At 45.2% G+C, this 25,910-nt stretch overlaps 1 protein-coding gene across 1 annotated transcript in view; it reads left to right on the top strand.

Moving 5' to 3' along the window:
* Positions 1 to 25,910, top strand: part of sms (spermine synthase) — a 74,708-nt gene that overhangs the window by 28,986 nt on the left and 19,812 nt on the right. Inside the window, exons 4-9 of the mRNA XM_067992462.1 lie at positions 941 to 1,005; positions 3,534 to 3,709; positions 5,001 to 5,155; positions 8,734 to 8,823; positions 9,872 to 9,986; positions 20,856 to 20,935. Of these exons, the coding sequence (XP_067848563.1) occupies positions 941 to 1,005; positions 3,534 to 3,709; positions 5,001 to 5,155; positions 8,734 to 8,823; positions 9,872 to 9,986; positions 20,856 to 20,935 (681 nt within the window). The remainder of the gene's footprint in view (positions 1 to 940; positions 1,006 to 3,533; positions 3,710 to 5,000; positions 5,156 to 8,733; positions 8,824 to 9,871; positions 9,987 to 20,855; positions 20,936 to 25,910) is intronic.

The raw sequence follows: 25,910 nt of genomic DNA on the forward strand, positions 1-25,910 counted from the left end.
TTGGTGTCATCTGCAAACTTACTAACCATGCCTCCTAAATTCTCATCCAAATCATTAATATAAATAACAAATAACAGCGGACCCAGCACCGATCCCTGAGACACACCGCTGGACACAGGCATCCAGTTTGAAAAACAACCCTCTACAACCACCCTCTGTCTTCTGTCGTCAAGCCAATTTTGTATCCAATTGGCTACCTCACCTTGGATCCCATGAGATTTAACCTTATGTAACAACCTACCATGCGGTACCTTGTCAAATGCTTTGCTGAAGTCCATGTAGACCACGTCTACTGCACAGCCCTCATCTATCTTCTTGGTTACCCCTTCAAAAAACTTAATCAAATTCGTGAGACATGATTTTCCTCTCACAAAACCATGCTGACTGTTCCTAATCATTCCCTGCCTCTCCAAATGCCTGTAGATCCTGTCCCTCAGAATACCCTCTAACAACTTACCCACTACAGATGTCAGGCTCACTGGTCTGTAGTTCCCAGGCTTTTCCCTGCCGCCCTCATCAGTAAATTTCCACACGTCTTGCTTCCTTGCATTTTTCTTTATCCCTCCCTTTATTTTCTCACTCTGATGCTCACCCATTCTCTCTCCCTTGCCTTCCTTCGCGTGCCTGCCCGCGCTCCTCCCCCCCCCCCCACCCCGTGCGTTCATGCGCTCTCTTGGCCTGCGCTCAAGCTCCCTTCCATGTTTATGTGCTCCGCAAGCTCTTCCCCGATCATGCGCTCACTCCCCACCCCTGCTCGTGCGCCCAGCCCCCCTCCCCAAATTCTCGCTCACGATCCCCTCTGTTCTTGCACTCGTGTTCCCTCCCCTCATGCTCTTTCCCACCCACTCCAGTGCTCGCTTGCCCATCCCCTCGTGCACCTGCTGTTCTCAGGTAGACAGTCTAACATTTCTTTAAATTTCTAATTTTTATTATATTTCAGCTCTGCAACAAACTGGAAGAGAAAATGAAAGACCTCTTACAGGGGAATATTAAAAGGCTAAAAAGGTAATAAATTTTGAAAAAAAATTTTACAAATGGAAATTTTAATGTTATTTAGAAATCCAAATTTCTAAATAAGAATTTGCAGTGAAGCTGGCTGAGTTGTAATCTTGTGTTTGGAATAATGCATTTCTTTACTGGATTGTACTGTATGTCATACATGGTTTCTGTAAATCTAATTTTGCCCTTTGGCAGAATTTACTGACATGAGGACACTTGGTAGTTTGCTTCCATTGTTTTTTGTTTGTTTGTTCTACTTTAGCTAAGCTGAGTTCAATTTTTATTTGCTTAGTTCCCTGCTTCACAGCATGCTGTTCCTGTTTGAGGGTGGGTGAACGTCTTTCCAAACTTCTGGTGCACCGAAGCGAAAACTGATAATGCTGTAAACGCACAGCAAGTCAGTCAGCATCGGCAGAGAGAATGGACAAATTAACGTTTTAAATGTGTTTGAGCTTCCTCTGAACTGTTGTGAAGAACAGTTTCTGTTTTAATTTCAGAGCACTGGCAGCTGCAGTATATTGCTTTTTACTTCTGCTGTTGCTTACCTGGAGCTACCAGAAGTTGTGTAAATGTTTACATAGAAGATACCTAACAAAGTACAGGACTGGAAGAGACTCTGTGCATCTAGCTCATGTGGCCAGTACCAAAAACTATCCAATTCTCCCTTCCAATCTATCTGTCTCCACTGTCTCTCTGAGCTGTCCATTGCACACATTCTGCATAAACATGATGTGAGTTAACTTGCCTTCTCTGTGGGGAAGCAATTTCTTTTTCAGGCAGTTGTGACAAAAATCGGGTTACCCCCATATAGCCACTTGACTTTTTAAGCAGTAGCCATATCGTTGCTGCAAAGAGGATGATTGTGGTCAGCTCCTCAATATTAAGGGAACAACACATATGGCTCTTAAATCTTAAGCGACTGGATAAAGTCAGTTGTTTTCAGGAACTCCTACCAGAATGATCTGTGAAGCCAAAATAGCAGCACTTTGTGACATGAGGTGGATTTGTACCCAGGTAAGAGGGCAGGTGAAATGAATAGCATGGAGGCCACTGTTTCTGCTTCTCTTTGTCCTCCTCTTAAGGTATCAGCTGTGGCTCAGCGGGTAGCACTTTCGCCTCCGAGTCAGAAGGTCATGGGTTCAAGTCCCACTCGAGACTTCAGCACATAATCAAGGCTGACGCTGGGTGCAGTACTGAGGGAGTGCTGCTCTGTCGTAGTTGCCATCCTTTGGACGGGACGTTAAACCGAGGCCCGATCTACCTTCTCGGGTCTTCCTGATGAGGCGTTTGCCCTCTCAGGTGGATGTAAAAGATCCCACGCCACTATCCCCCGCTGTCCTGGCCAATATTTATCTCTCATGCAACACCTAAAACAGATAATCTGTTATTTATTTCACTGCTGTTCGTGGGAGTTTGCTGTGCATAGATTGTCTGCTGTGCTTCATACATTACAAGTGACTACACTTCAGAAGTACTTCATTGGCTATAAAGCACCTTGGGACGTCCTGAGGTCATGAAAGGTGCAAGAGAAATACAAGTTATTTCGTCCTCTATAATTTTAGGCTTCCGTTTTTAAATTGTACTCATAAGTGAGTTCCAACTGTCTGGCTTTGATAGTATCTTCAGGAGCCCCCATATTTTGGGACTGTGCCCAGGATAATGAACAGATGCCTTTCAGTTATTTACATTATCTACTGAAACAATCCTATGCCTTCACCGGATCCCATACCCCATCTACGAAAAGTAGTAGGGCATCACATCATCAGATCTTGTTGGAAGTTGGGATCTTAGTGGGGAACCAAAGGTCTAATGAGAGTCAGGAACTTAAAGAAATTAAGATTAGTAAAGAAAAAGTACTGGAGAAATTAATGGGACTAAAAGCCGACAAATCCCCTGGACCTGATGGCCTATGTCCTAGAGTTTTAAAAGAGGTGGCTGCAGAGATAGTGGATTCATTGGTTTTGATCTTCCAGAATTCCCTAGATTCCAGAACGGTCCCCGTGGATTGGAAAGTAGCAAATGTAACCCTGCTATTCAAGAAGGGAGAGAGAAAACGGGGAACTACAGGCCAGTTAGCCTGACATCAGTAGTCTGGAAAATGCTAGAATCTATTATTAAGGATGTGGTAACAGGACACTTAGAAAATCATAGTATGATTAGGCAGAGTCAGCATGGTTTTATGAAAGGGAAATCATGTTTGACAAATCTAGTAGAGTTTTTTGAGGATGTGACCAGCAGGGTAGATAAAGGGGAACCAGCAGATGTTGTGTATTTGGATTTTCAAAAGGCATTTGATAAGGTGCCACATAAGAGGTTGTTACATAAGATTAGGGCTCATGGGATTGGGGGTAATATATTAGCATGGATAGAGGATTGATTCCCATAGAGAGCAGGAATAAACAGGTCACTTTCGGAGTGGCAGGTTGTAACTAGTGGGGTAATGCTTTGGATGTGAAGTGCTTTGGGACATCCTAAATAACATAATAAGAGGGAACATAAATGCAAGTTAATTGATTCAGCATTACTTTTCCCAGGTTACCAGCCATCATAAGAGGAGGGACCATTGATAGATACTGGCCTACTGCTGATGGCCGATTAGTTGAGTATGACATTGATGACGTTGTTTATGACGAAGATTCTGCATATCAGAACATCAAGATTCTTCATTCAAAACAGTTTGGAAATATTCTTATCCTCAATGGTGACATTAGTAAGTATTATTTGATTATAATATGGAAATAGGAAGTACAAAATGGTCCCCCCCTGTAGTTGGCGAGAACTGATTAGTTCATCTCTGTATTAAGGTAAACAAACTCCGAAGTAATTAGGAATTCGTTTGATTTGTACTTGTACGCCTTCTTGTTCTTGTACCTATTTTGTTGCTTTTTAATTTTTGGAATTTGAAAATATCAGCTGTTGCAGCTCAGTGACTTCTGGCTGCTTGTTGTATCTGTTGTAACCTGGTTTGATTGCTGATCTGTGAATTAGCTCATCTCAGCTGGTGTGCCTGTAGGGGCATTAGAATTGGCTTCACTGCCAGGAAGAAGAAAGACGCAGCCAGAGTTCCTGCTCTTGATTTAGTAACCAGTGATCCCTGATTGCTATCCACTGACCTGTGCTGGACAAAGTATGAGTTTGCACATCAGGTGAACACAAGATGGGAACAAAAGCAGAAAATGCTGGAAATACACAGCAGGTCCATCAGGATCGGGAAAGGGGAAAAGGCAGATTTGTGTTTTGGGGATAATTTTGCCTTTTTAAAGTTGGCCATGCCTGTGGTTTCGGAGAGCCTAGTGACATTTGCTGTCTAGACTTGCTCCTGCAGAATATCCCAGCAGGAATTGGCAACTTTAGAAGAAAGGGAAAAATCGGAAGTTTAGTAAGTTATATTTTGAGTTTCAGGGAATTAAATGATAGCAAAGAAACAAAATTTGGGTTAAATTGAAGTATGGTTGCAAGTTGAAGGGGCAGTAGGTGGATGGTCTCAGTACTTGTTTGCATCTGTAGGCTGTAATCGCCAACCCTACCTTTTTTGTAAATGTACATAATCAAGTGTCCCCTGAAAGTATGCCTATGCCTGCAGTAATAAAAACAGAAAATGCTGGGAACACTCAGCAGGTCAGGCAGCACCAATGGAGAGAGGACGGTAGGGTTAATGTTTCAGGTCTGTGCTCCTTTGTCAGAACCAGGAGTTGTTACAGATGTTATGTATGTGCGGAGTAGTTCTTGACACAACTTATAAGCGCTGAGTAGAGCTACTTGTTTGTGTTTATGACGGTACCTCCGACAGTGCAGCACTCCTTCAGTACTGTGCTGACGTGTCAGCCTGCATTACGTGCTCAAGTCTCGAGTGGGGCTTGAACCCATGACCTTCTGACACAGGCGAGAGTGCTACCACTGAGCCCAAGACTGACTCCTGGCTTGTTTGTCCTAAGTTGTGTTTAATTTAATGTATTTTGCAGTAAATAATGTATCTTTCTATGCACACTAATCTGTTCTAGATTTAGGAGAAAGTGATCTTCCATACACACAAGCTATAATGGGCAGTGGAGTAGAGGACTACACTGGGAAAGAAATTCTTATCCTGGGAGGAGGAGATGGCGGAATCCTATATGAGCTGGTCAAGTTAAAACCAAAGATGGTCACCATGGTGGAAATATCCTTTGGTTTTGTTTGCAACTTTGTTCTTCAGACAAAGAAGCTGATGTTTAATTCCCAACTTGCTAGTACTGCAGATGGCTCTTGTGTACCAAAGGTTTTGGTTGTACGTTATTGTGTATTTAAATTTTATGTAAGAAAGATGAGAGTTTTTTGTAGCTTCTAGAGAGCTGAGAAATATTCAGTTCAATTCATTTCTTGAAACAAAAATAGAGAATGCTGGAGATAGACAGCAGATCAGTCAGCAAGAAAAGATTGGAAAAACAAGGAAAAACTGTAAATGCTGGAAATCTGAAATAACTGCATTGCAGCCTTTTCTGTTTTTATTTAAAGTATTGGCCGTTTTCCTTCACACACACACACACACACACATCCTCCTCTAGTACAGCTCTCTAGTCTGCTCAGCATTGGGTTTCTGAAGCTGCTGGTGCTGCTCCCAACACCATGACCAACAGAGTGACTGAAGAGTCCAAATCTTTAGCCAGCCTGCAGGTACTGTTTGTTGCTGGCACCACCTTGTTTGGCACTGGTTACCATTCCAGCCAACCCAATCGAACGGGGAAGGAGCTCCCATTGATGTGCCTCTTGAGTGAAAGACCGAGGTGTTGTCCGAGGAGCCTCTTCTTGGCATCTGTATGAAGGACTACCTCAGTACTATGCCTTCTGTCAGAGAGCCCTTCTTGGCTTGTGGATGGCTTTTCTTGATGTAGTTGCCATGGTTTCTCCTCCAGTTGCAGCACAATTCCACATCAGTCCTGACAGCAATATGGCCGTGGGTAACCTTGCCTGAAGTAGTTGTTTGGGTGATGCCAAACGGCTCATCTGAAGCTGGTGGGATTTACGCTGACCTACAGGAAGACCACCCAGTCTTTTCAGAGGAATATTGAGGGGAGAGGGTTAGAGGTATCCCCTCCAGGTGCTGCTGCAGATGAAGTGGGGTTCCAGCTTTTACTATTTCTCCCTCCGCAGACGTTCCTTGTTGAGTACTGACTTGCTTTTCCTCTCCATGGAGCTGAGTGCCTGAACACCCATAGCAAACAGCACCTTATTTACAGTGCTGGTAAAGGTGTCAGCAGGCCAGGCTGTCCTCTCACTTCAGTGTTTCCCTACTATATGAAAACCTATGGAGGCTGTTGTGGGAGAATCTATTTTAGGGGGTGCCAATGACCTCGAGGCCTGATGGCCTCTATAACGTTCACAGCAGACCAAGGAGTCTATGACACTGTATGTGGCAGATTCTCCACTTGTGTTCCAAGCACAGACAGAGTACGGAAGCTGCCAATACGTGGCTATTTGAAAAAAAGTGATTGAGGCAGAAGGTTGCATGTTTAACTCACAGGCAACCATGAATGGCATCCCATCAGATTCACCTGTATAAAACCAAGCTACCCAGATCAGTACTGCCATTTCACAGACGCCACTCAACCCAGTGATCAGGGTTTAAAAAAAATAATTCTTGGGATGCGTGTATTGCTGGCTAGGCCAGCATTTATTGCCCACCCCCTGTTGCCCTGAGAAGGTGGTGGTGGGCCACCTTTTTACAACCGAACGGCTTGGTAGGCAACTTCAAAGTCATGTCAACCACATTGGTGTGGGACTGGAGTTACATACAAACCAGACCAGGTAAGGACGGAAGATTTACTTCCCCAAAGGACATCAATGAACCAGTTGGATTTTTACGACAGTCTGACAGCTTCATGGTTACTTCTACTGATACCGGCCTTTTTTTTTGTAAACTAAACTGAAGTCAAATTCTCAAACTGCCATGGTGGGATTGGATCTCTTTGTCTGGGTTGTCGGTCCAGGCCTCTGGATTAATAGTCCAGTATCATAACCACTACACTGCCTTACCCGGTTTATAGTGAGCGAATAAGCCATATCCCATTTTCTTTTAATACTGAATTTGGTATATATTTATGGATTGAATTCCGTTTTTCCATGAAGCAGTATCCTTGCCAGTAATAGACGATCCATTTGGAGCAGGATCAGATTTTTTGCTAGCAAATAGGATCTCATCTCATTCAGAAGTTTGAGTAAAGGGAATTAACCAGGGACAGCGATACCCTTCACATTATTGGGGGCTGGGTGGTGGTGGTCCTCTGAAATTGAGAGCTACAGCGCTCTCTGTCCATTTTGAGAGTGCAGACTTGAGTGCTGCTGGCTAGTCAGGTGCAGAGGTTACTACTGCCAGATATAACAGCCAGCATGGATCTGGGGTTTTACTTGTTACTTTGCAGTCCTCCCGCAAAAAAGGGGGAATTTCAGCCCACACTGGACACTAGAGTCCTGAATTCCTTCATTTAAAAAAAATATAGTTCAAAGTGGGGACTGCACCAAACCGGATGGTGCGCCATCAGGTGATGTGTTTAGCAATAATTCATGTTTATAAAGTGCCTTTAATGTAGAAGAACATCCCGAGGTGCCTCACAGAGGTAGAATCAGACAAAAATGGGCACCGAGACAAAGAAGGATATATTAGGAGGGGTTTTTTTTATGTTCGTTCGTGGGATGTGGGTGTCGCTGGCAAGGCCAGCATTTATTGCCCTTAAGAAGGTGGTCTTGAACCGCTGCAGTCCGTGTGGTGAAGGTTCTCCCACAGTGCTGTTAGGTAGGGAATTCCAGGATTTTGACCCAGCGACAGTGAAGGAATGGCGATACATTTCCAAGTAGGGATGGTGTGTGACTTGGAGGGGAACGTGCAGGTGGTGTTGTTCCCATGTGCCTGCTGCCCTTGTCCTTCTAGGTGGTAGAGGTCGCGGGTTTGGGAGGTGCTGTTGAAGAAGCCTTGGCGAGTTGGTGCAGTGCATCCTGTAGATGGTACACACTACAGCCACGGTGCGCCGGTGTTGGAGGGAGTGAATGTTTAGGATGGTGGATGGGGTGCCAATCAAGCGGGGTGCTTTGTCCTGGATGGTGTCAAGCTTCTTGAGTGTTGTTGGAGCTGCACTCATCCAAGCAAGTGGAGAGTATTCCATCAAACTCCTGACTTGTGCTTTGTAGATGATGGAAAGGCTTTGGGAGTCAGGAGGTGAGTCACTCACCGCAGAATACGGGTGAGCAAAAACTGAGGCAAAGAGGTGGGTTTAAAGGATGGCCTTAAATGAAGAGAAGGGATTGGAGTGGCAGAGGGGTTTAGGGTGGGACAGGCAGTATTCCCAGTATAAAACACTGCATTTGGCCTTATTACAAGTGTTTACTAAATGTCAGTGTCAGAATTGTCAGGAATGCAGCAGCTGGTTGTTTATCTAACTCAGCAGCTGGCTGATAGCTCCTCTCTGGGAAACTACCAAAGAGGGCCTGAACTTTGCGCAGCCTGGGCTTCATCGGAACCTGGACTTCCCCCTGTGGAGAGCGCAGAGTGGGGCCGGGACACCCCCCCTGCAGAGAACGCAGAGTGGGGCCAATGCACCTAACCCGGGGGGATAATTCCTGTTTATTTAAAAATAAGTGTACTTCCAAATCTCAATGCTGCTTTTTTTTTGGTCAGCCTTTATTCTGCCGTAGCTTAAAAGGGCTTCAGTTTTTTGCCAATATGTTTTGAAATACCGTTCAGTCTTTCCTTAACAGAAGTTATACATTGACCAACTAGTGATCGATGCATGTCGCAAACACATGCGCAAAACTTGTGGAGATGTTTTGGACAATCTGAAAGGAGACTGTTACCAGGTAGAAAATGTTTTCATGGCCTGCTGGCACTGCTCTTGTTTGCTCTCAAATATAGAATTCAGTAAGATGAAAGTGTACGGTGTCTGCTTTGGATTAGGAGATTGATTGTAACTGCCAAATATTTTGAGATATGCCCCAAATTCTTTTGAGGCTGATTTGTCTCATTCATCGTAAAGTACTAATAATTCTGCACTGCAATTCCTTTAATCCAGTAGGTCCTCATTCTGTAGGTCAGTTGGTTGTCATAACCAGGCTTGCCAAGTTCTCACTGCTCGCTCTGTCAGCTCCACAACTGTGCTTCTTGTAAAGCTTTCGTTCAGGTCTTGTATACCGTCTCATCAGCTCAGCTTTGGTCTTCCATGTGATCACCTATCACCTGTAATCCATTCCATCACCGCCCTGATTACTCACCTGCAGTCCTGTGCCCCCTGCTCAGCCCATTAATATCCCTAGTGTAAGCTGCTCTGTACCTGCACACAACCCATTCCTTCAGCATTGGTTACTCTGTTCTCCCAGATGATACCCTACATCTTGTTTGCACAGCCCATTCCTAAATCATCTAGTCTCTACTTGTCTGCCTTAAGATTCAGTGCTCTTTCCCATACAGAACTGCACAGAGGTGGTTTCCATCATTGCGTTGCTGTCAGAGCCAGACATTCCTTCATCTCTTTCATCCCTGCTTGTCAAGCACACAACTTGCCAGATAAATTAAGGTTTTGGACATTTCCACCTCCACCATTTCTATGCACGCGATATTGATGCAACTTATTGGGTCTGATGGGAACCCACTGATAAGGGCAAGCAGTGTACAAGATAGAGCCAGTTCCTTCAATTCCTCTGGTGGTGGGGGTGGGATGACCCCTTCCATCCGCCCACCCTGTTTCTGTCAATATCACTCCATGGTCTTCCTGTGCATTTCTTTTAACCCCTGCATCAGCCAGTTGGGGATATTTCCCACAAAAATCAAATCAAAAATGGATCCTTGTATACAGTATTGAAATGTATCGTTGCTTCAAAAATAGTGAACCAATATTTCTCTATCGTTCAGGTGCTAGTGGAAGATTGCGTTCCAGTATTGAAGACATATGCTGCAGAAGGAAGGCTGTTTGATTATGTTATTAATGACCTGACTGCTGTTCCTATCTCCACGTCTCCAGAAGAAGGTAAATATGTTCACCCTTTTACAGTTTAACAGTTATTCTTCTTTCGATCCTATAATTTTTGTTCCAAATACCGAAATGTATTTTATTCCAAATGATCGGTTCCTGAAAGTTTGAAGAGGTCTTGTCTTTATTGAAAATGTTTTAATTGATAGCCCTGTTGCAGTTACTTGCGGAAGAACAATGCGGGCACATTCTGACAGTTTGTTGCCTGTGGGTAGTGATGCATGCTGGTGCACACGTCTTGTGATTGTTGTCACTCCTCGACCAGGCTGTTGGGTGCAGTATTGACTCTGCAGTTATTTTTTCTCTCAGAGCACGAGACTTGCAACTTGTTGGTTATAAAGTCGCTGAAAGAGATGGGGTGAGGCAAAAGAAGAACAGGCAGTGGCAGATGGCGAGCAACAAAAATAAAGCACAGTTGTCTCAATGGCGATTCTACCAACCAATTTGACGTGCTGCATAATTTATTGGAAGGGTACAGAATATAAATACGTAGACTTACAGGAGGGGGGGAATAATTTGAAGAGAAAGTACTCATTGAGAAGTTAGACATAGTTATGTTTTCGTATCTATTGTGTCCTATGCAATGTAACATTAGGACCACTGTGGCTAAATACCCGCTGAGACTGCTACCATGGGGTCTGAATCCTGCACCAGCAGAGTCGGGAGCTGGCCTCGGTGGAAGCTGCTGTCGTTTGAAGATGGTCCCTGTGCAGTTTGAGCCTTAGGCAGGGAGTGTGAATTCGAGGTACCCCACAACATTTCTGGAGCATGCAGCCCTGTTAAGGCTGCTACTTCTGCAAGTTAAAAGGATAAAAGGTTTGTGGTGGGGTGGAGTCTAAAAAAAGATTGTACGGCGTTTGTAGCCTTTGCAAAGACTATAGGTGGAGTTGACAAGAACAATAACTGGTGCAGTCGAAGAACTGGACAATCCAACGTACAGGCACGCAACGCAATCAAAAGGCAAATGGCTGAGCAGTGCAGCTCCTGATCTTTGCTTGATGGCTGACGAAGTGGAGATGGTGCTGCATGAGGTGGATGTAACAAAGGTTGCTCTGCTTGGCACTCCAGGACACAGGAGGATGGTATTGCAACGTTTCTGGCAGCGAGTGGCAGCCAGGCTCAACGCTGTTTGCAGTTCTTGCAGGACCTGGGAACAAATGTAAGATAAGGTAGTGTTCTTTAAGGAACCTGGCAAGGTAAATGGCCCAAGATTTCATGCCACAAAGTGTTGCCTGTCAGCCTGCTCCACATTTACTGGTTGCCCATGCCAAGCCCTCACACAGCCGTACAGCTCTTTCATTACATCTTATGCATACCCATACCTCAGCAGGGCAGACATTGAGGATGCAACTTACAAGTCAAGGCTTTGGCATACTTGCATCTTTTAAACACCTCACATATCAAACCATTGAAGCACAAATATGCAGTCAGATTGAGCTGGCCGTGCTGACTTGAGGCATCAGTTGATTGTTTGATCCATGTGTGGCCAGCACATTTGCTGATACTGCAGTGCTAGCTAGGAATGAGGCATATGCATAATGGCCGATGACTTTGCCAACTATTAGCTGTGTTGTACTTATGTTGCAAGTTCTCCTTGCTGCAGATGATAAAGTTGTGCTCTGCACTGCATGCTGGTAGTTGTCCTCTAGGTGTGTAGGTGTAGCTCAGGGCCTACTGGCATCCCTTCTTATCTTGTACCACCTCACGAGATACTGTATTTGAGGTGCTTTAAAAATGACCATCATCTTCAGGAGTTTTAAAAAAAATCCCCAAATCTTTTTTGTAGAAATAAACAAAAATCTCAGAAATATAGGTCTTAATGAAAACTGCATGAAAAGATCCTTTAAAAAATGGATAAAAAACTCACACAAAGGCAATTTAAGAGTTCTTTTATTGATGGAGCTTCCTTTGGTCCCATTCCAAATAGGCACACAAGGAAAAAAGAGCCAAACTGGCACAAGCACCACTTCTGCTAGGAGTCTACTTAAATATATTTGCCTCAAATCTGGGGCCTTAATGAGGTGACTGCACGAAATGGGCGCAAGTACCTCAGCTCACTGTAAACCAAAGAGAGCTGGACTGTGGGCCTGATCGACACAGTGTGTAAGCACCTCAGCTCACTGTAAACCAAAGAGAGCTGGACTGTGGGCCTGATCGACGGTGTGTAAGCACCTCAGCTCACTATAAACTGTGGGCTTGATCGGCACAGGGGCTGGCCTTTCATTTCAGCACTCGCTGGCACCAGCTGTCAATCTGCTTTCCAGGACTGCTGTATCGTCCCAATAGAGGATACTCTATAAGGAGGAATGTAACATGAAAACAAGTGGAATGGCTTAACTAACTTGAGATGTACTGCGGAATGGTCTAACCTGCAGATGGAAAAATGGTGTGGGTGGATTTGTGACTGTTTTTCCAGAAAAATCCAGTTGCTGTTTGCTGTCACTATCGGAAGTGAAGTTCCACCAGTTACCTGTTTCCAAAGCAAAAAAAATCTAACCAGAATCTCTCTAATAATTGGAACTAACTGCCCTAGTGACATGGAGTCATCTCCTTTACCCTGTGCACCTGACATCTTCCTCCACTCTTCGCACAGGATTGAAGAAGTTTTCAACAAGGCTCAAAATACTTGTACAGTTCACAAAATTGCAAGATTTTATTTCCATTACATAGCTGCACACCTACAACTGAATGGTGTCAAATAGGTTCTAGTGTAGTCTCAAATAGCGGCAGTTTCTAAATTTGCAAGAGCACCTGAAGATTGCAAGAAGACCAATGATGACCCGTGTCAAATTGAGTCTTACACAAAAATGACTTGTGCAAAATCCAGATGTGGCTAAGGAGAGCAAAACTGAAAGGGGAAGAGGCGGGGGCAACCTAAATCCTGCAAGGCTGACGCGTCCTCCCCTGATAAGGAGCTGGCCTATCTGACTCTGGTAAGTCTTTGTAAATTATTTTGACCCTAGCTCCAATACCTTATATAGAACATTGTCCGTGATTACCATTAAATACTCTAATTGAATATATATCCTTTAAAGCGAATGCATAATGTTTTCGATCTATAATCAGTTGCTTTCTCATAAGTTTAAACCATTTAACCATTTATCTTCAATCAAAATGTGTGGCGTATTATCATATAGTCTTTCAATTTAAGTATAGCCAAACATAAGTTAAGTTGAAAATGCTGGAAAAGCTCAGCAAGTCAGGCAGCATCTGTGGAGAAAGAAACAGAGTTAACATTTCAGGTCGATGACCCTTGGTCAGAATTGGAAGAAGTTGAAGATTAAACCGTTATTAAGCAAGTACAGAGCCAGGGAAAGGGAGGTGAGGAAAGAACAAAAAAGGGAAATTCTGTGGTAGGGTAGAGGGCAGGAGTGATTAAATGACAGAGGGATGATGGTGCAAGGCAAGGAGGGTGGTAATGGGTGTCCCTCCCCCTATCAGAGCTTTCCTCCCCTTTCTCCTCCCCTTTCCCTGGCTCTGTACTTGCTTTAATCTTCAACTTCTTCCAGTTCTGACGAAGGGTCATCGACCTGAAATGTTAACTCTGTTTCTTTCTCCTCAGATGCTGCCTGACTTGCTGAGTATTACCAGCATTTTCTGTTCTTATTTCAGATTTCCAGCATCCGCAGTATTTTGCTTCTGATAAGTTATGTCGAGCCTTTTCCTGCTTCCTACTCCATAGATGATGACTCCATGTTGTCTCCATCTGCAATGGAAGATGATTGTGCTGTTGTGCTGTAGTGATCTCAGACCTGCAGGTCTCTGCAAGTATGAGAAACCTGGTGTTGCCAAGATTGGCTTGGCAACAAAAAGCTGCTTGCCAGCAAGACCCACATACGTAGGAGGTGTGAGGCTGTCCCTGTTATGGGACTAGCATTCGGTAAACAGTCATGGTATATGCACAAAGCTTTCACATTATGCCCACGTGAACTATTAAAACAATCACCAGTACAGTTAGAGACCTTGTCTAAATGTGGATTGTGTCTGGAGGGAAGATTTTGACTTGTACAACACTTAAAGTGCAGTGCTGTGGCTACAGGTAGAATCTGAATCTCAGCACAGAAGGAAGCCATTTTGCGCATTATTCCTATGCTGGAACAAGCTGTTCAACTGGAGCTTGCTGCTCCAACCTCCTTTCTCTGTACTCTTTTTTTTATATTCTTCCTCTTCATTTCAAAAGTACTTCATTCACTATGAAATGCTTTGGGGCATCCTGAGGTGATGAAAGGTACTATATAAATGCACCTTCATTCTTCTCTACTTACCCAATTCCCATTTCAATGATGTTACAGTCTCTGCCACAATAGTCTCTTATGGTAAAGCATTCCGTGCACCAGTAACCCTCCATAATGAAAAAAAAATTAACTTCCCCCTTCATTCTTTCAGTGATCATCCTGAGCCATTTGTTGCTGATTTCCCAACCATGCAATCTTTAACTATTAATTCTCAAGACCTTTTACAATTTTGAACACTCCTATTAAATTTCCCCATACCCTTCTCTGTTCCAGTGAAACCGGCGCCAATTTTACAATATCACTTTCTTTTGCATTCTCTGTCCTTCTGTATAAAACCCAGAACTCCATTTGCATTTTCATGGCCTTTTCTACCTACACTCTCACCTTTTTAAAGATCTCTGTATCTGCACCTCTAGATCTCTCTCTGTTCCTCCACTCTGTGTTATACCATTTAGGAGACACTTCTTTCGCAGTTCCATTTCTCAAAATGTGCTCCTTTACATTCTCTTCATTTATTGTTTAAGTTGCCACTTAAATTGGTGTCAACAACAAACTTCAGTATCCTTCCTTTTGGGCCTATGCCTATTTAATTTGGGTACATTATGTAGTGGTTATTAGTCATGAGATCAGTTCCCACCATGACACTTGCCTGGATGAGTGCAGCTCCAACAACACTGAAGAAGCTCGACACCATCCAGGACAACGCAGCCCGCTTGATTGGCACCCCATCCACCACCCTAAATATTCACTCCCTTCACCACCGGCCCACTGTGGCTGCAGTGTGTACCATCCACAGGATGCACTGGAGCAACTCGCCAAGGCTTCTTTGACAGCACCTCCCAAACCCGCGACCTCTACCACCTAGGACAAGATGTGGAGATGCCGGTGATGGACCGGGGTGGACAAATGTAAGGAGTCTTACAACATCAGGTTATAGTCCAACAGCTTTATTTAAAATCACAAGCTTTCAGAGGCTTCCTCCTTCGTCAGGTGAGTGTGGGATTCCATAAAGGTACAGCATATATAGTCAGCACAATGCCTGGTGATTACAGATACTCTTTCCAACTGCCCGTTATCAAGGCAATCAAAGGAGTTGAATAGTGTACAGACAGAGAAACATTACATACAAGACTACTGAATACACAAACGGTCAGAACACAAAGAGAGAGAGAGAAACATCCGAAAGGCAGAGAAAGAGAGAGAATGACCAGTTGTATTGGTCATTCTCTCTCTCTGCCTTTCGGATGTTTATCTCTCTCTCTTTCTCTTTTTCTCTTTCTCTTTCTCTCTCTCTGTCTTTGTGTTCTGACCGTTTGTGTATTCAGTAGTCTTGTATGTAATGTTTCTCTGTCTGAACATTATTCAACTCCTTTGATTGCCTTGATAACGGGCAGTTGGAAAGATTATCTGTAATCACCAGGCATTGTTCTCTGACTATATATGCTGTACCTTTATGGAATCCCACACTCACCTGATGAAGGAGGAAGCCTCCGAAAGCTTGTGATTTTTAAATAAAGCTGTTGGACTATAACCTGGTGTTGTAAGACTCCTTACATTAGAAGGACAAGAGCAGAGATCACATGGGAACAACACCACCTGCACGCTCCCCTCCAAGTCACACACCATCCCGACTTGGAAATATATCAACGTTCCTTCATCATCGCTGGGTCAAAATCCTGGAACTTCCTACCTAATAGCACTGTGGGAGAACCTTCAGCACGGTGGGAGTACCTTCACCACACGGACTGCAGCAGTTCAAGAAGGCGGCTCACCACCACCTTCTTGGGCAATTAGGGATGGGCAATAAATGCTGGCTTTGCCAGCAAAGCCCACAGCCCATGAACGGATAATATAAAAAAAAAATTGAATTCAATAAATCTGGTAATTTAACAACTAACACCGGGAACAAATAACAGTGAAAGCTGCTGGATTGTTGTAAAAACTGACAACAGTTAGCTGTCATGAATCCCTGTCCCTGCAGGTGGCCCTTTAATAGGATGTCCCATTTTAATCTGATCAATGAGCAGTCACGAGCCCCTGTTACACCAGATGGAGCTTTAGAACCTAGCTTATCCAAAGCTGCAGCCTGTCTGCTTGAAAGTATCACTTATTTTTTTTAACCGTTTAACTTTTATTTCAAGCTTTTTAATTTACCTCTGTTGAAGGAACTTTTATAGTCCATGCATCTAAACTGGCTGTAGTGCTCCTGGACCATGCAGTGGGGCTTCTCCTCTCATACTTTTGTTTCTGCTTCCCACTTGCCCAGTTCCACGATGGCCGACCAGTGGTGGCCGCACTCTCTGTACCCCTGCCCTGAGATTTCCCGCCTCCATCAGGGACTTAAGGTGAGCCCACTCTAATAATGACCTGGTCCCTCCAAGAGACTTATTGGCACCAATTGTCGCAGAGTATGGCGTCTGCACAATGCACTGAGACTTTTGTCAGCTGGAATGTCTCCATGAAGCCACCTGAAGGCCATCATGAGCGATGTACTTGGGCTCTGTAGCTGATGTGCAGCTGTGTCCTGAGGGAGATCCTGTGGAGGGGAGCTCCGATAAATAAATGGTAATATATAAATACAGATACTTTAATGTCAATTGTCTACCGTGACAAATGCGCATACAGTCTGCATTCGGCTTGTTTCTTGGGTGGCAATGCTACAGTGCTTCATATTAAATGACTTTGAAGCTTTTTACCGCTTGTTAGAATCATAGTTTATATTTTTGTGGTTACAAGTTACATGGTGAATGCAAAGTAACAATATATGTTAAACACAAATTCTCCTTTTATTATTGTAGCAGTTTCCTGCATCTGGAATAATAGGTTTTTCCATATTGATCACTTTGCTCTCTCTCACTCACTGACTTACTTTTATCTTTCCCACTGCATCTGAGAGTTGCACTAGAATTCCAGCTTGGTAGTGCAGCCTTGGTTACATCTCACATGGAGGCATTTTCTGCCCACGATCCCATATGCCAAATTTTTCCCCACCCCTCCTGAAGGCACGAACTCCTGCTGATGTTCAACGCCAAAGGTGCTGGTCGTCCTTCAGTACGCGTCAACTTGGGATTATTCATGTGTGAGCCTTGCCGTTGAGTGTTAGCAGGCCGTTCGACCGTATGGGTATTATAGCTGAGCTGTATCCCAACATCCACACACATGCAAATTCTTGCAGGGATCACTGAATAATGATCAGGAGCAGGAACTTTGGCTGTTTTTATTTATTATTTATAAGTACATGAGGGAGAAATGAATAGAAGGATATGCTGGTAGGGTGAGATGAAGTACGGTGGGAGGAGGATCATGTGGAGCATAAACACCGGCATAGACCAGTTGGGCCGAATGGCCTGTTTCTGTGCTGTAAATTTTATGTCTATGCCATCCACCTCCCTAACTCAGGCTCTGATACCAATTTTCTTCCACTGCCCTGGCTGTGATCGGCTAACTCGGCACGGGGCGCAGACGGGATCTAGAACCCTCCTGTCCTGAACAGCTCAGGTACTCATTGGGTCAGCTAACTAAGCCAGTAGGAAAGATGTAGGTTAGTCTCGTCCTGCAGGCCCAGCTTTAATTTACACTTGCAGAAGTGCTGCTATTTTGTTGACTGAGTCAAGTCTAAAGTAAGTAGGATCCATCTCTAATTGTAGCTAATTGGGTAGTTTTACAGTTCTGTAGGCATTTTCTGTCCAGCTTAGCATTAGGGTGATGCTGCAAATTCAGCAACTCTAGTTTCACCTGAGTGGAGAATCTACCTGAATTTGAATGTTTGAAGTGAGTTACGTGCAACACTCTAGTACCTCTACTGTATCGAGATGGGGACACTGGTCCCACTAGAGTATCAGGAGGAGGGAGGTGGGGGAGAGCACTGGCAGCACTAGAGTATCGGCTGGGTGGGGGAGGCGGGGGTGGGAGATAGTGGTGCTACTAGAGCGTGAGGTGGGGGTGGGGGGAGTGGTCACTGGTCCCACTAGAGTATCGGGAGGAGGTGGATGGGTCACTGGTCCCACTAGAGTATCGGGAGGAGGTGGATGAGTCACTGGTCCCACTAGAGTATCGGGAGGAGGTGGATGGGTCACTGGTCCCACTGGAGTATCGGGAGGAGGTGGATGGGTCACTGGTCCCACTAGAGTATCGGGAGGAGGTGGATGGGTCACTGGTCCCACTAGAGTATCGGGAGGAGGTGGATGGGTCACTGGTCCCACTAGAGTATCGGGAGGAGGTGGATGGGTCACTGGTCCCACTAGAGTATCGGGAGGAGGTGGATGAGTCACTGGTCCCACTAGAGTATCGGGAGGAGGGGGATGGGTCACTGGTCCCACTAGAGTATCGGGAGGAGGTGGATGGGTCACTGGTCCCACTAGAGTATCGGGAGGAGGTGGATGGGTCACTGGTCCCACTAGAGTATCGGGAGGAGGTGGATGAGTCACTGGTCCCACGAGAGTATCGGGAGGAGGGGGATGGGTCACTGGTCCCACTAGAGTATCGGGAGGAGGTGGATGGGTCACTGGTCCCACTAGAGTATCGGGAGGAGGTGGATGGGTCACTGGTCCCACTAGAGTATCGGGAGGAGGGGGATGGGTCACTGGTCCCACTAGAGTATCGGGAGGAGGGGGATGGGTCACTGGTCCCACTAGAGTATCGGGAGGAGGTGGATGGGTCACTGGTCCCACTAGAGTATCGGGAGGAGGTGGATGGGTCACTGGTCCCACTAGAGTATCGGGAGGAGGGGGATGGGTCACTGGTCCCACTAGAGTATCGGGAGGAGGTGGATGGGTCACTGGTCCCACTAGAGTATCGGGAGGAGGTGGATGGGTCACTGGTCCCACTAGAGTATCGGGAGGAGGTGGATGGGTCACTGGTCCCACTAGAGTATCGGGAGGAGGGGGATGGGTCACTGGTCCCACTAGAGTATCGGGAGGAGGTGGATGGGTCACTGGTCCCACTAGAGTATCGGGAGGAGGTGGATGAGTCACTGGTCCCACTAGAGTATCGGGAGGAGGTGGATGGGTCACTGGTCCCACTAGAGTATCGGGAGGAGGTGGATGGGTCACTGGTCCCACTAGCGTATCGGGAGGAGGGGGAGAGACACTGGCACACTAGAGTATTGGTTGGGGGGGGCGAGGGTAGATTGACACTGGTCCCACTAGAGTATCGGGGGTAGGGGGGAAGTAGCGCACTGGCACCGCTAGAGTAACGGGGGTGGGGTGGCGAACACCGGCACCACTAGAATATTGGGGGGGTCGGGGGGAGACACTGGTCCCACTAGTGTATCAAGGCGGGTGTTGTCACTGGTACCACTAGAGTATCGATGGGGGGAGACTGGTACCCCTACTGTATCAAGAGTAACAGCCTGGTACCAATACTGTATTGACTCTCGTGATTGACTACAGTGTATCGGCTGCAGTGTCAGCTGTACAATGTCTAGCGCTCTGACGTCACTGTACTATATTGTCTGCAGTGATTCGACTTCATTACTACATCGTCTGTAGTGCTCTGACCTCACTACTGTATCGTTTGTAGTGCTCCACTAGAGTATTGAGGTGGGGACACTGGTACCACTGCTGTAATGAGATGGAGGACACTGATACTACTCTATCGAGGGGAGCAGCCTGGTGCCACTATTGTATCGACTATAACGATTGACTACAGTGCATCGCCCGTAGCGTCTACTGTACAATGTCTGTAGAGTTTAGATCTCACTACTGTATGGTCTGTAATTTATATATCGTCTTTAATATTTTTAAAAATCCCAAGGCGCTTCACGGGAGCGTCATCACACACTCACCGTTGACACCGAGGCACAGAAAGAGATATTAGGATAGGTGACCAAAAGCTTAGTCCAAGAGGTAGGTTTGAAGGAGCGACTTAAAGGGGGAGAGAGAGGTTGAGAGGCGGAGAGGTTTAGGGAGGAAATTCCAGAGGTTTAGGGAGGAAATTCCAGAGCTTAGGGCCTAGGCAGCTGAAGGCACAACCACCAGTGGTGAAGCGATTTAAAATCGGGGATGTGCAAGAGGCAAGAATTGGAGGAGCACAGAGATCTGTGAGGGTTGTAGGGCTAGAGGAGGTTACAGAGATTGGGAGGGGCAAGGCTATGGAGGGATTTCAAAACAAGGTGATAATTTTAAATTCGAGGTGTTGCCTGTTTGGGAGCCAATGTAGGTCAGCGAGCACAGGGGTGATGGGTGAATGTGACTTGGTGCGAGTTAGGATACGGGCAGCAGAGTTTTGGAAGAGCTCAAGACGATACAGTAATGAGGTTGGAGCACTGCAGATGAGTCTGGAGATAACAAAGGCATGGATGGCGGTTTCAGCAGCAGATGGACTGAGGCAGGGATGGAGACTGGCGATATTACGGAGGTGGAAGTAGGTGGTCATGGTGATGGAGAGGATATGTGGTCGGAAGCTCAGCTCAGGGTCAGATAGGATGCCGAAGTTGCGACCAGCCTTAGGCAGCGGCCAGGGAGAGGGATGGAGTCGGTGGCTAGGGAATGGAGTTTGTATCATCTGATCATGGATAATTCTGGCCTTCATTTTGCCTTTGCCTTTTGATTGTGTTTTAATAAATCTCAAATCTATTGGAAATTAAAAATAAACTTGCAACACTGTAAAACATCTTTCTTTCTGCCCCCAGAATCGACGTGGGAATTTTTGCGACTTATTCTCGATCTTGCTGTGAAGGTTTTGAAACCCACTGGAAAGTATTTTACACAGGTAGGGCAGTCTTGCTTCTGCCAGTCTATTCTGATTGTAGCAACAATTGCGATTTAAAAATTGACCTATATATTAATAATGCTGGTTGAAGGAAGTTACTTGACAGGAAGTTGTTTCCTGTTAATGATAGGGGGTCCAGGAGACTGATGCTCCAGCAGACATCTGTAACCTATTAGTGTCCTTCTTCCGTGTTGGAGACAGAGTTCACACACCTTGTTCCATGCTGCCCATGCCCTTCAGATCAATGTGATATCACCACAAGAACATAATCTTGAGCCCTCCTGCACAGAGTTCATCCCTCAGCATGGCACTTCTGCAACTGAGTGTGTCTGAAAACTATGCTCTGAAAAGTGAGATACTTTCTCTCTCTGCCTTTTAACAAATTGTTTTTATTACCTGACCGCTTTAACTTTTTAACCAAAGAATTATAATTAGTACCACTCCCCTTCTCTTATCTCTGTATCATTTAAGTTACAGAATGTCAATATTGATACGGAGGCTGCTTTTTTGTGTTTTTATCGAATGGGTAATTCTGACTCATATCTAGGCACCAGTGATCCATACTCTTGATTGAAAGCACTGTAATGATCTTTGAACAAGATGTAAACCAGTGTAGCAATGCAGCACTGTGATCAGCCTCAGTAGCGGGATGCAGCTTCACACTGTGACTTCCCACACCAAGGGCTCCTAATCTCAAATGCTGTCAGAGGAGGCAGTGGCTAGGGACTAGGAATAATGAAAACTGCAGAATCCTAGGACAAATCACCTGCTTATCTCTGAACAGTTACCATGAGTTGCAGTGATTATTTCCTTGGTCAAGTGTTGGAAGCACCTTAAACAAAAATTGAAACTCGTGAGCAATGCTCACATTTTAATCTGTTGCTTCCCTTTCCGCTAATTTGAGGAGCTTTCAGTAGGGTACTATTCCATCAACCTCAGTAGCAAGCATCTGGATGGCAGTCGGGAGGTGTCTGAGTTAGTGGAATATGGGTTACATTCTGTGTCTGTCATATTGTGGAAGATCTCCTAAACGGTGAGCTGTGGATCTTGGGTATCTCTGAGATCAAAGAATGTTGAGGGCTGTGGACCTTGGGTATCTCTGAAATATCTCTTGATTCAGGAATTGGATTGGAAAATTGCCAATGTCACTCCATTATTTAAGAAGGGTGGTAGAGAAATCAGGAAATTATAGACCTATTACTCTAACGTCTGTTGTGGGGAAGTTACTAGAATCTGTTATTAGGGAGAGAGTGACTGAGCATTTGGACAAATATGAAATGATCAGAGCGAGCGTGGATTTGTGTCTAACTAACGTAGCTGAATTTTTTGAGGAGGCCACTAAAATGGTAGAATAATAGAATCATAGAAAGGTTACAGCACGGAAGGAGGCCATTCGGCCCATCAAATTCGTGCCGGCTCTATGCAAGAACAATCAAGCTAGTCCCACTCCCCTGCCCTTTCCCCGTGGCCCTGCAAATTTTTTCCTTTCAAGTACTTATCCAGTTCCCTTTTGAAGGCTTTGATTGAATCTGCCTCCACCGCCCCCTCGGGCAGTGCATTCCAGATCCTAATCACTCGCTGTGTTTTAAAAAAAAAAAGTTTTTCCTCGTCTCACCTTTGGTTCTTTAGCCAATCACTTAAATCTATGTTGCCTGGTTCTTGACCCTTCCGCCAATGGGAACAGTTTCTCTTTATTTACTTTATCTGAACCCTTCATTATTTTAAATACCTCTATCAAATCTCCTCTCAACCGTCTCTGCTCCAAGGACAACAACCCCAGCTTCTCCAGTCTATCCATGTAACTAAAGTTCCTCATCCCTGGAATCATTCTAGTAAATCTCTTCTGCACCCTCTCTAAGGCCTTCAAATTCTTCCTAAATTGCGGTGCCCAGAACTGGACACAATACTCCCGTTGTGACCGAACCAGTGTTTTATAAAGGTTCATCATGACTTCCTTGATTTTGTACTCTATACCTCTATTTATAAAGCCCAGGATCCCATTTGCTTTTTTAACCACTTTCTCAACCTGTCCTGCCACCTTTAACGATTTGTGCACATATACCCCCAGATCTCTCTGTTCCTGTACCTCTTTTAGAGTTGTGCCCTCTAGTTTATATTGCCTCTCCTCATTCTTCCTACGGAAATGTATCACTTCGCATTTTTCTGCGTTAAATTTCATCTGCCACATGTCCACCCATGCCACCAGCTTGTCTATATCCTCTTGAATTCTATCACTATCCTCCTCACTGTTCACTACCGTTCCAAGTTTTGTGTCATCTGCAAATTTTTAAATTGTGCCCTGTACACCCAAGTCCAAGTCATTAATATATAACAAGAAAAGCAGTGGTCCCAGCACCGGAACCTGAGGAACACCACTGTACACCTCCCTCCATTCTGAAAAACAACTGTTCACCACTACTCTGTTTCCTGTCCCTTAGCCAATTCTTTGTCTATGATGCTGTTGCCCCTTTTATTCCAGTTAGTACCTCAGCCATACCCCCTGCCTCCATGAGTAGATCTCCTTTATGGTCCCTAATCGCCCCACCCCTCCTCTTACTACCCGTTTACATACCTGTAGAAGACTTTTGGATTCCCTTTTATGTTGGCTGCCAGTCTATTCTCATACTCTCTCTTTGACCCTCTTACTTCCTTTTTCACTTCCCCTCTGAACTTTCTATATTCTGTCTGGTTCTCACTTGTGTTATCAACCTGATATCTGTCATACGCCCCTTTTTTCTGCTTCATCTTACTCATTGTCTCTTTTGTCATCTAGCTTTAGTTGCCCTGCCTTACTGCCTTGTGGGAATGCGCCTAGGCTGTACCCAAACCAGCTCCTCTTTAAAAGCCGCCCAGTGTTCAATTTCAGTTTTTCCTGCCAATCTTTGATTCGAATTTACCCGAGCCAGATTTGTTCTCATCCCATTGAAATTGGCCCTCCTCCAATTGAGTGTTTTTACTTTAGAGTGGTCCTTGTCCTTTTCCATAGCTATTCTAAACCTATGATTGCTGCTCCCCCACTGACACTTGCTCCACTTGGCCCGCCTCATTCCCTAGATCCAAGTCTAGCAATGCCTCCTTCCTCGTTCGATTGGAAAAGTACTGGTTAAGAAAGTTATCCTGAACACATTTCAAAAATTCCTACCCCTCTTTGCCCCTTATTATTATCCCAGTTTATTAGGATAATTGAAGTCCCCACTTATCACTACTCTATAGCTTTTGCTATAATTTTTGTAATTTCTTTGCAAATTTGCTCCTCTATATCCTTCCCACTAGTTGGTGGCCTATAGAATACACCCAGTAGTGTAATGGCACTTCTTTTATTTCTTAACTCTAAACAAACAGATTCTGTCCTTGACCCTTTCCAGGACATCCTCTCTCTCCAGCACTGCAATATTCTCCTTAATCAAAACTGCCTCCCCCCCGCCCCCCCCCCCCCTTTCTTTCCTTCCCTATCTTTCCTGAACACCATGTATCCAGGAATATTTAGTACACAATCCTGCCCTTTTTTGAGCCAGGTCTCTGTTATCGCCACGTCATCATATTCCCATGTGGCTATTTGCGCCTGCAGCTCACTGACCTTGTGTACCACGCTTCGTGCATTTGCACACATGCCCTGCAAACCAGTCTTGGAGTTTCTTGTACTCTCTCTTAGTCTGATCCCACATAATACTGTACTATTACTTGCTCTAGTGCTATCTTTCTCTCCCGATCCTTTGTGCCCCTTGTTTCTCCTTTCCAATGCTACATCCTAGTACCCATCCCCCTGCCAAATTAGTTTAAACCCCCCCCCAACAGTACTAGCGAACATCCCTGCGAGGACATTGATCCCAGCTCCTTTTGAGGTGCAGCCTGTACAGGTCCCACTTTCCCCAGAACTGGTCCCAATGCCCCAGGAATCTAAAGCCCTCCCTCCTACACCATCTCTCCAGCCGCGCATTCATCTGCTCTCTCCTATTTCTACACTCACTCGTGCATGGCATGGGAGTAATCCAGAGATTACTACCTTTGAGGTCCTGCTTCTTAATTTCTTTCCTAACTCCTTAAATTCTGCCTGCAGGACCTCATCCCTCTTTCTACCTACGTTGTTGGTACCGATATGGACCACAACCTCTGGCTGTTTAACCTTCCCCACCCCACAACAGAATGTTCTGCAGCCACTCAGTGACATCCTTGACGCTGGCACCGGGGAGGCAAAATACCATCCTGGAATCATGTCTGCGGCCGCAGAAACGCCTTTCTGCTCCCCTAACTATAGAATCACCTATCACTATTGCTCTCCTGACCTTTCTCCTCCCTCCTCTCCACCCCCCCCCCCCCCCCTGCCCCGGTACAGCTAAGCCATCCACGGTGCTGTGGACCTGGCCCTGGCTGTATTCCGCAGAGGTAGATAAGGGAGTGTCTATGGATGTTATTTATATGGACTTGCAGCAGGTGATCAAGAAAGCCAACGGAATGTTGGCTTTTATTGCTAGGGGGATAGAATATAAAAACAAGGAGGTATTGCTGCAGTTATATAAGGTATTGGTGAGACCGCACCTGGAATACTGCATACAGTTTTGGTCTCCATACTTAAGAAAAGACATACTTGCTCTCGAGGCAGTACAAAGAAGGTTCACTCGGTTAATCCCGGGGATGAGGGGGCGGACATATGAGGAGAGGTTGAGTAGATTGGGACTCTACTCATTGGAGTTCAGAAGAATGAGAGGCGATCTTATTGAAACATATAAGATTGTGAAGGGTCTTGATCGGGTGGATGCAGTAAGGATGTTCCCAAAGATGGGTGAAACTAGAACTAGGGGGCATAATCTTAGAATAAGGGGCTGCTCTTTCAAAACTGAGATGAGGAGAAACTTCTTCACTCAGAGGGTGGTCGGTCTGTGGAATTTGCTGCCCCAGGAAGCTGTGGAAGCTACATCATTAGATAAATTTAAAACAGAAATAGACAGTTTCCTAGAAGTAAAGGGAATTAGGGGTT

The sequence above is a fragment of the Heptranchias perlo genome, chromosome 11 (genome assembly GCF_035084215.1).
Source record: "Heptranchias perlo isolate sHepPer1 chromosome 11, sHepPer1.hap1, whole genome shotgun sequence".
Lineage (NCBI taxonomy): Eukaryota > Metazoa > Chordata > Chondrichthyes > Hexanchiformes > Hexanchidae > Heptranchias > Heptranchias perlo.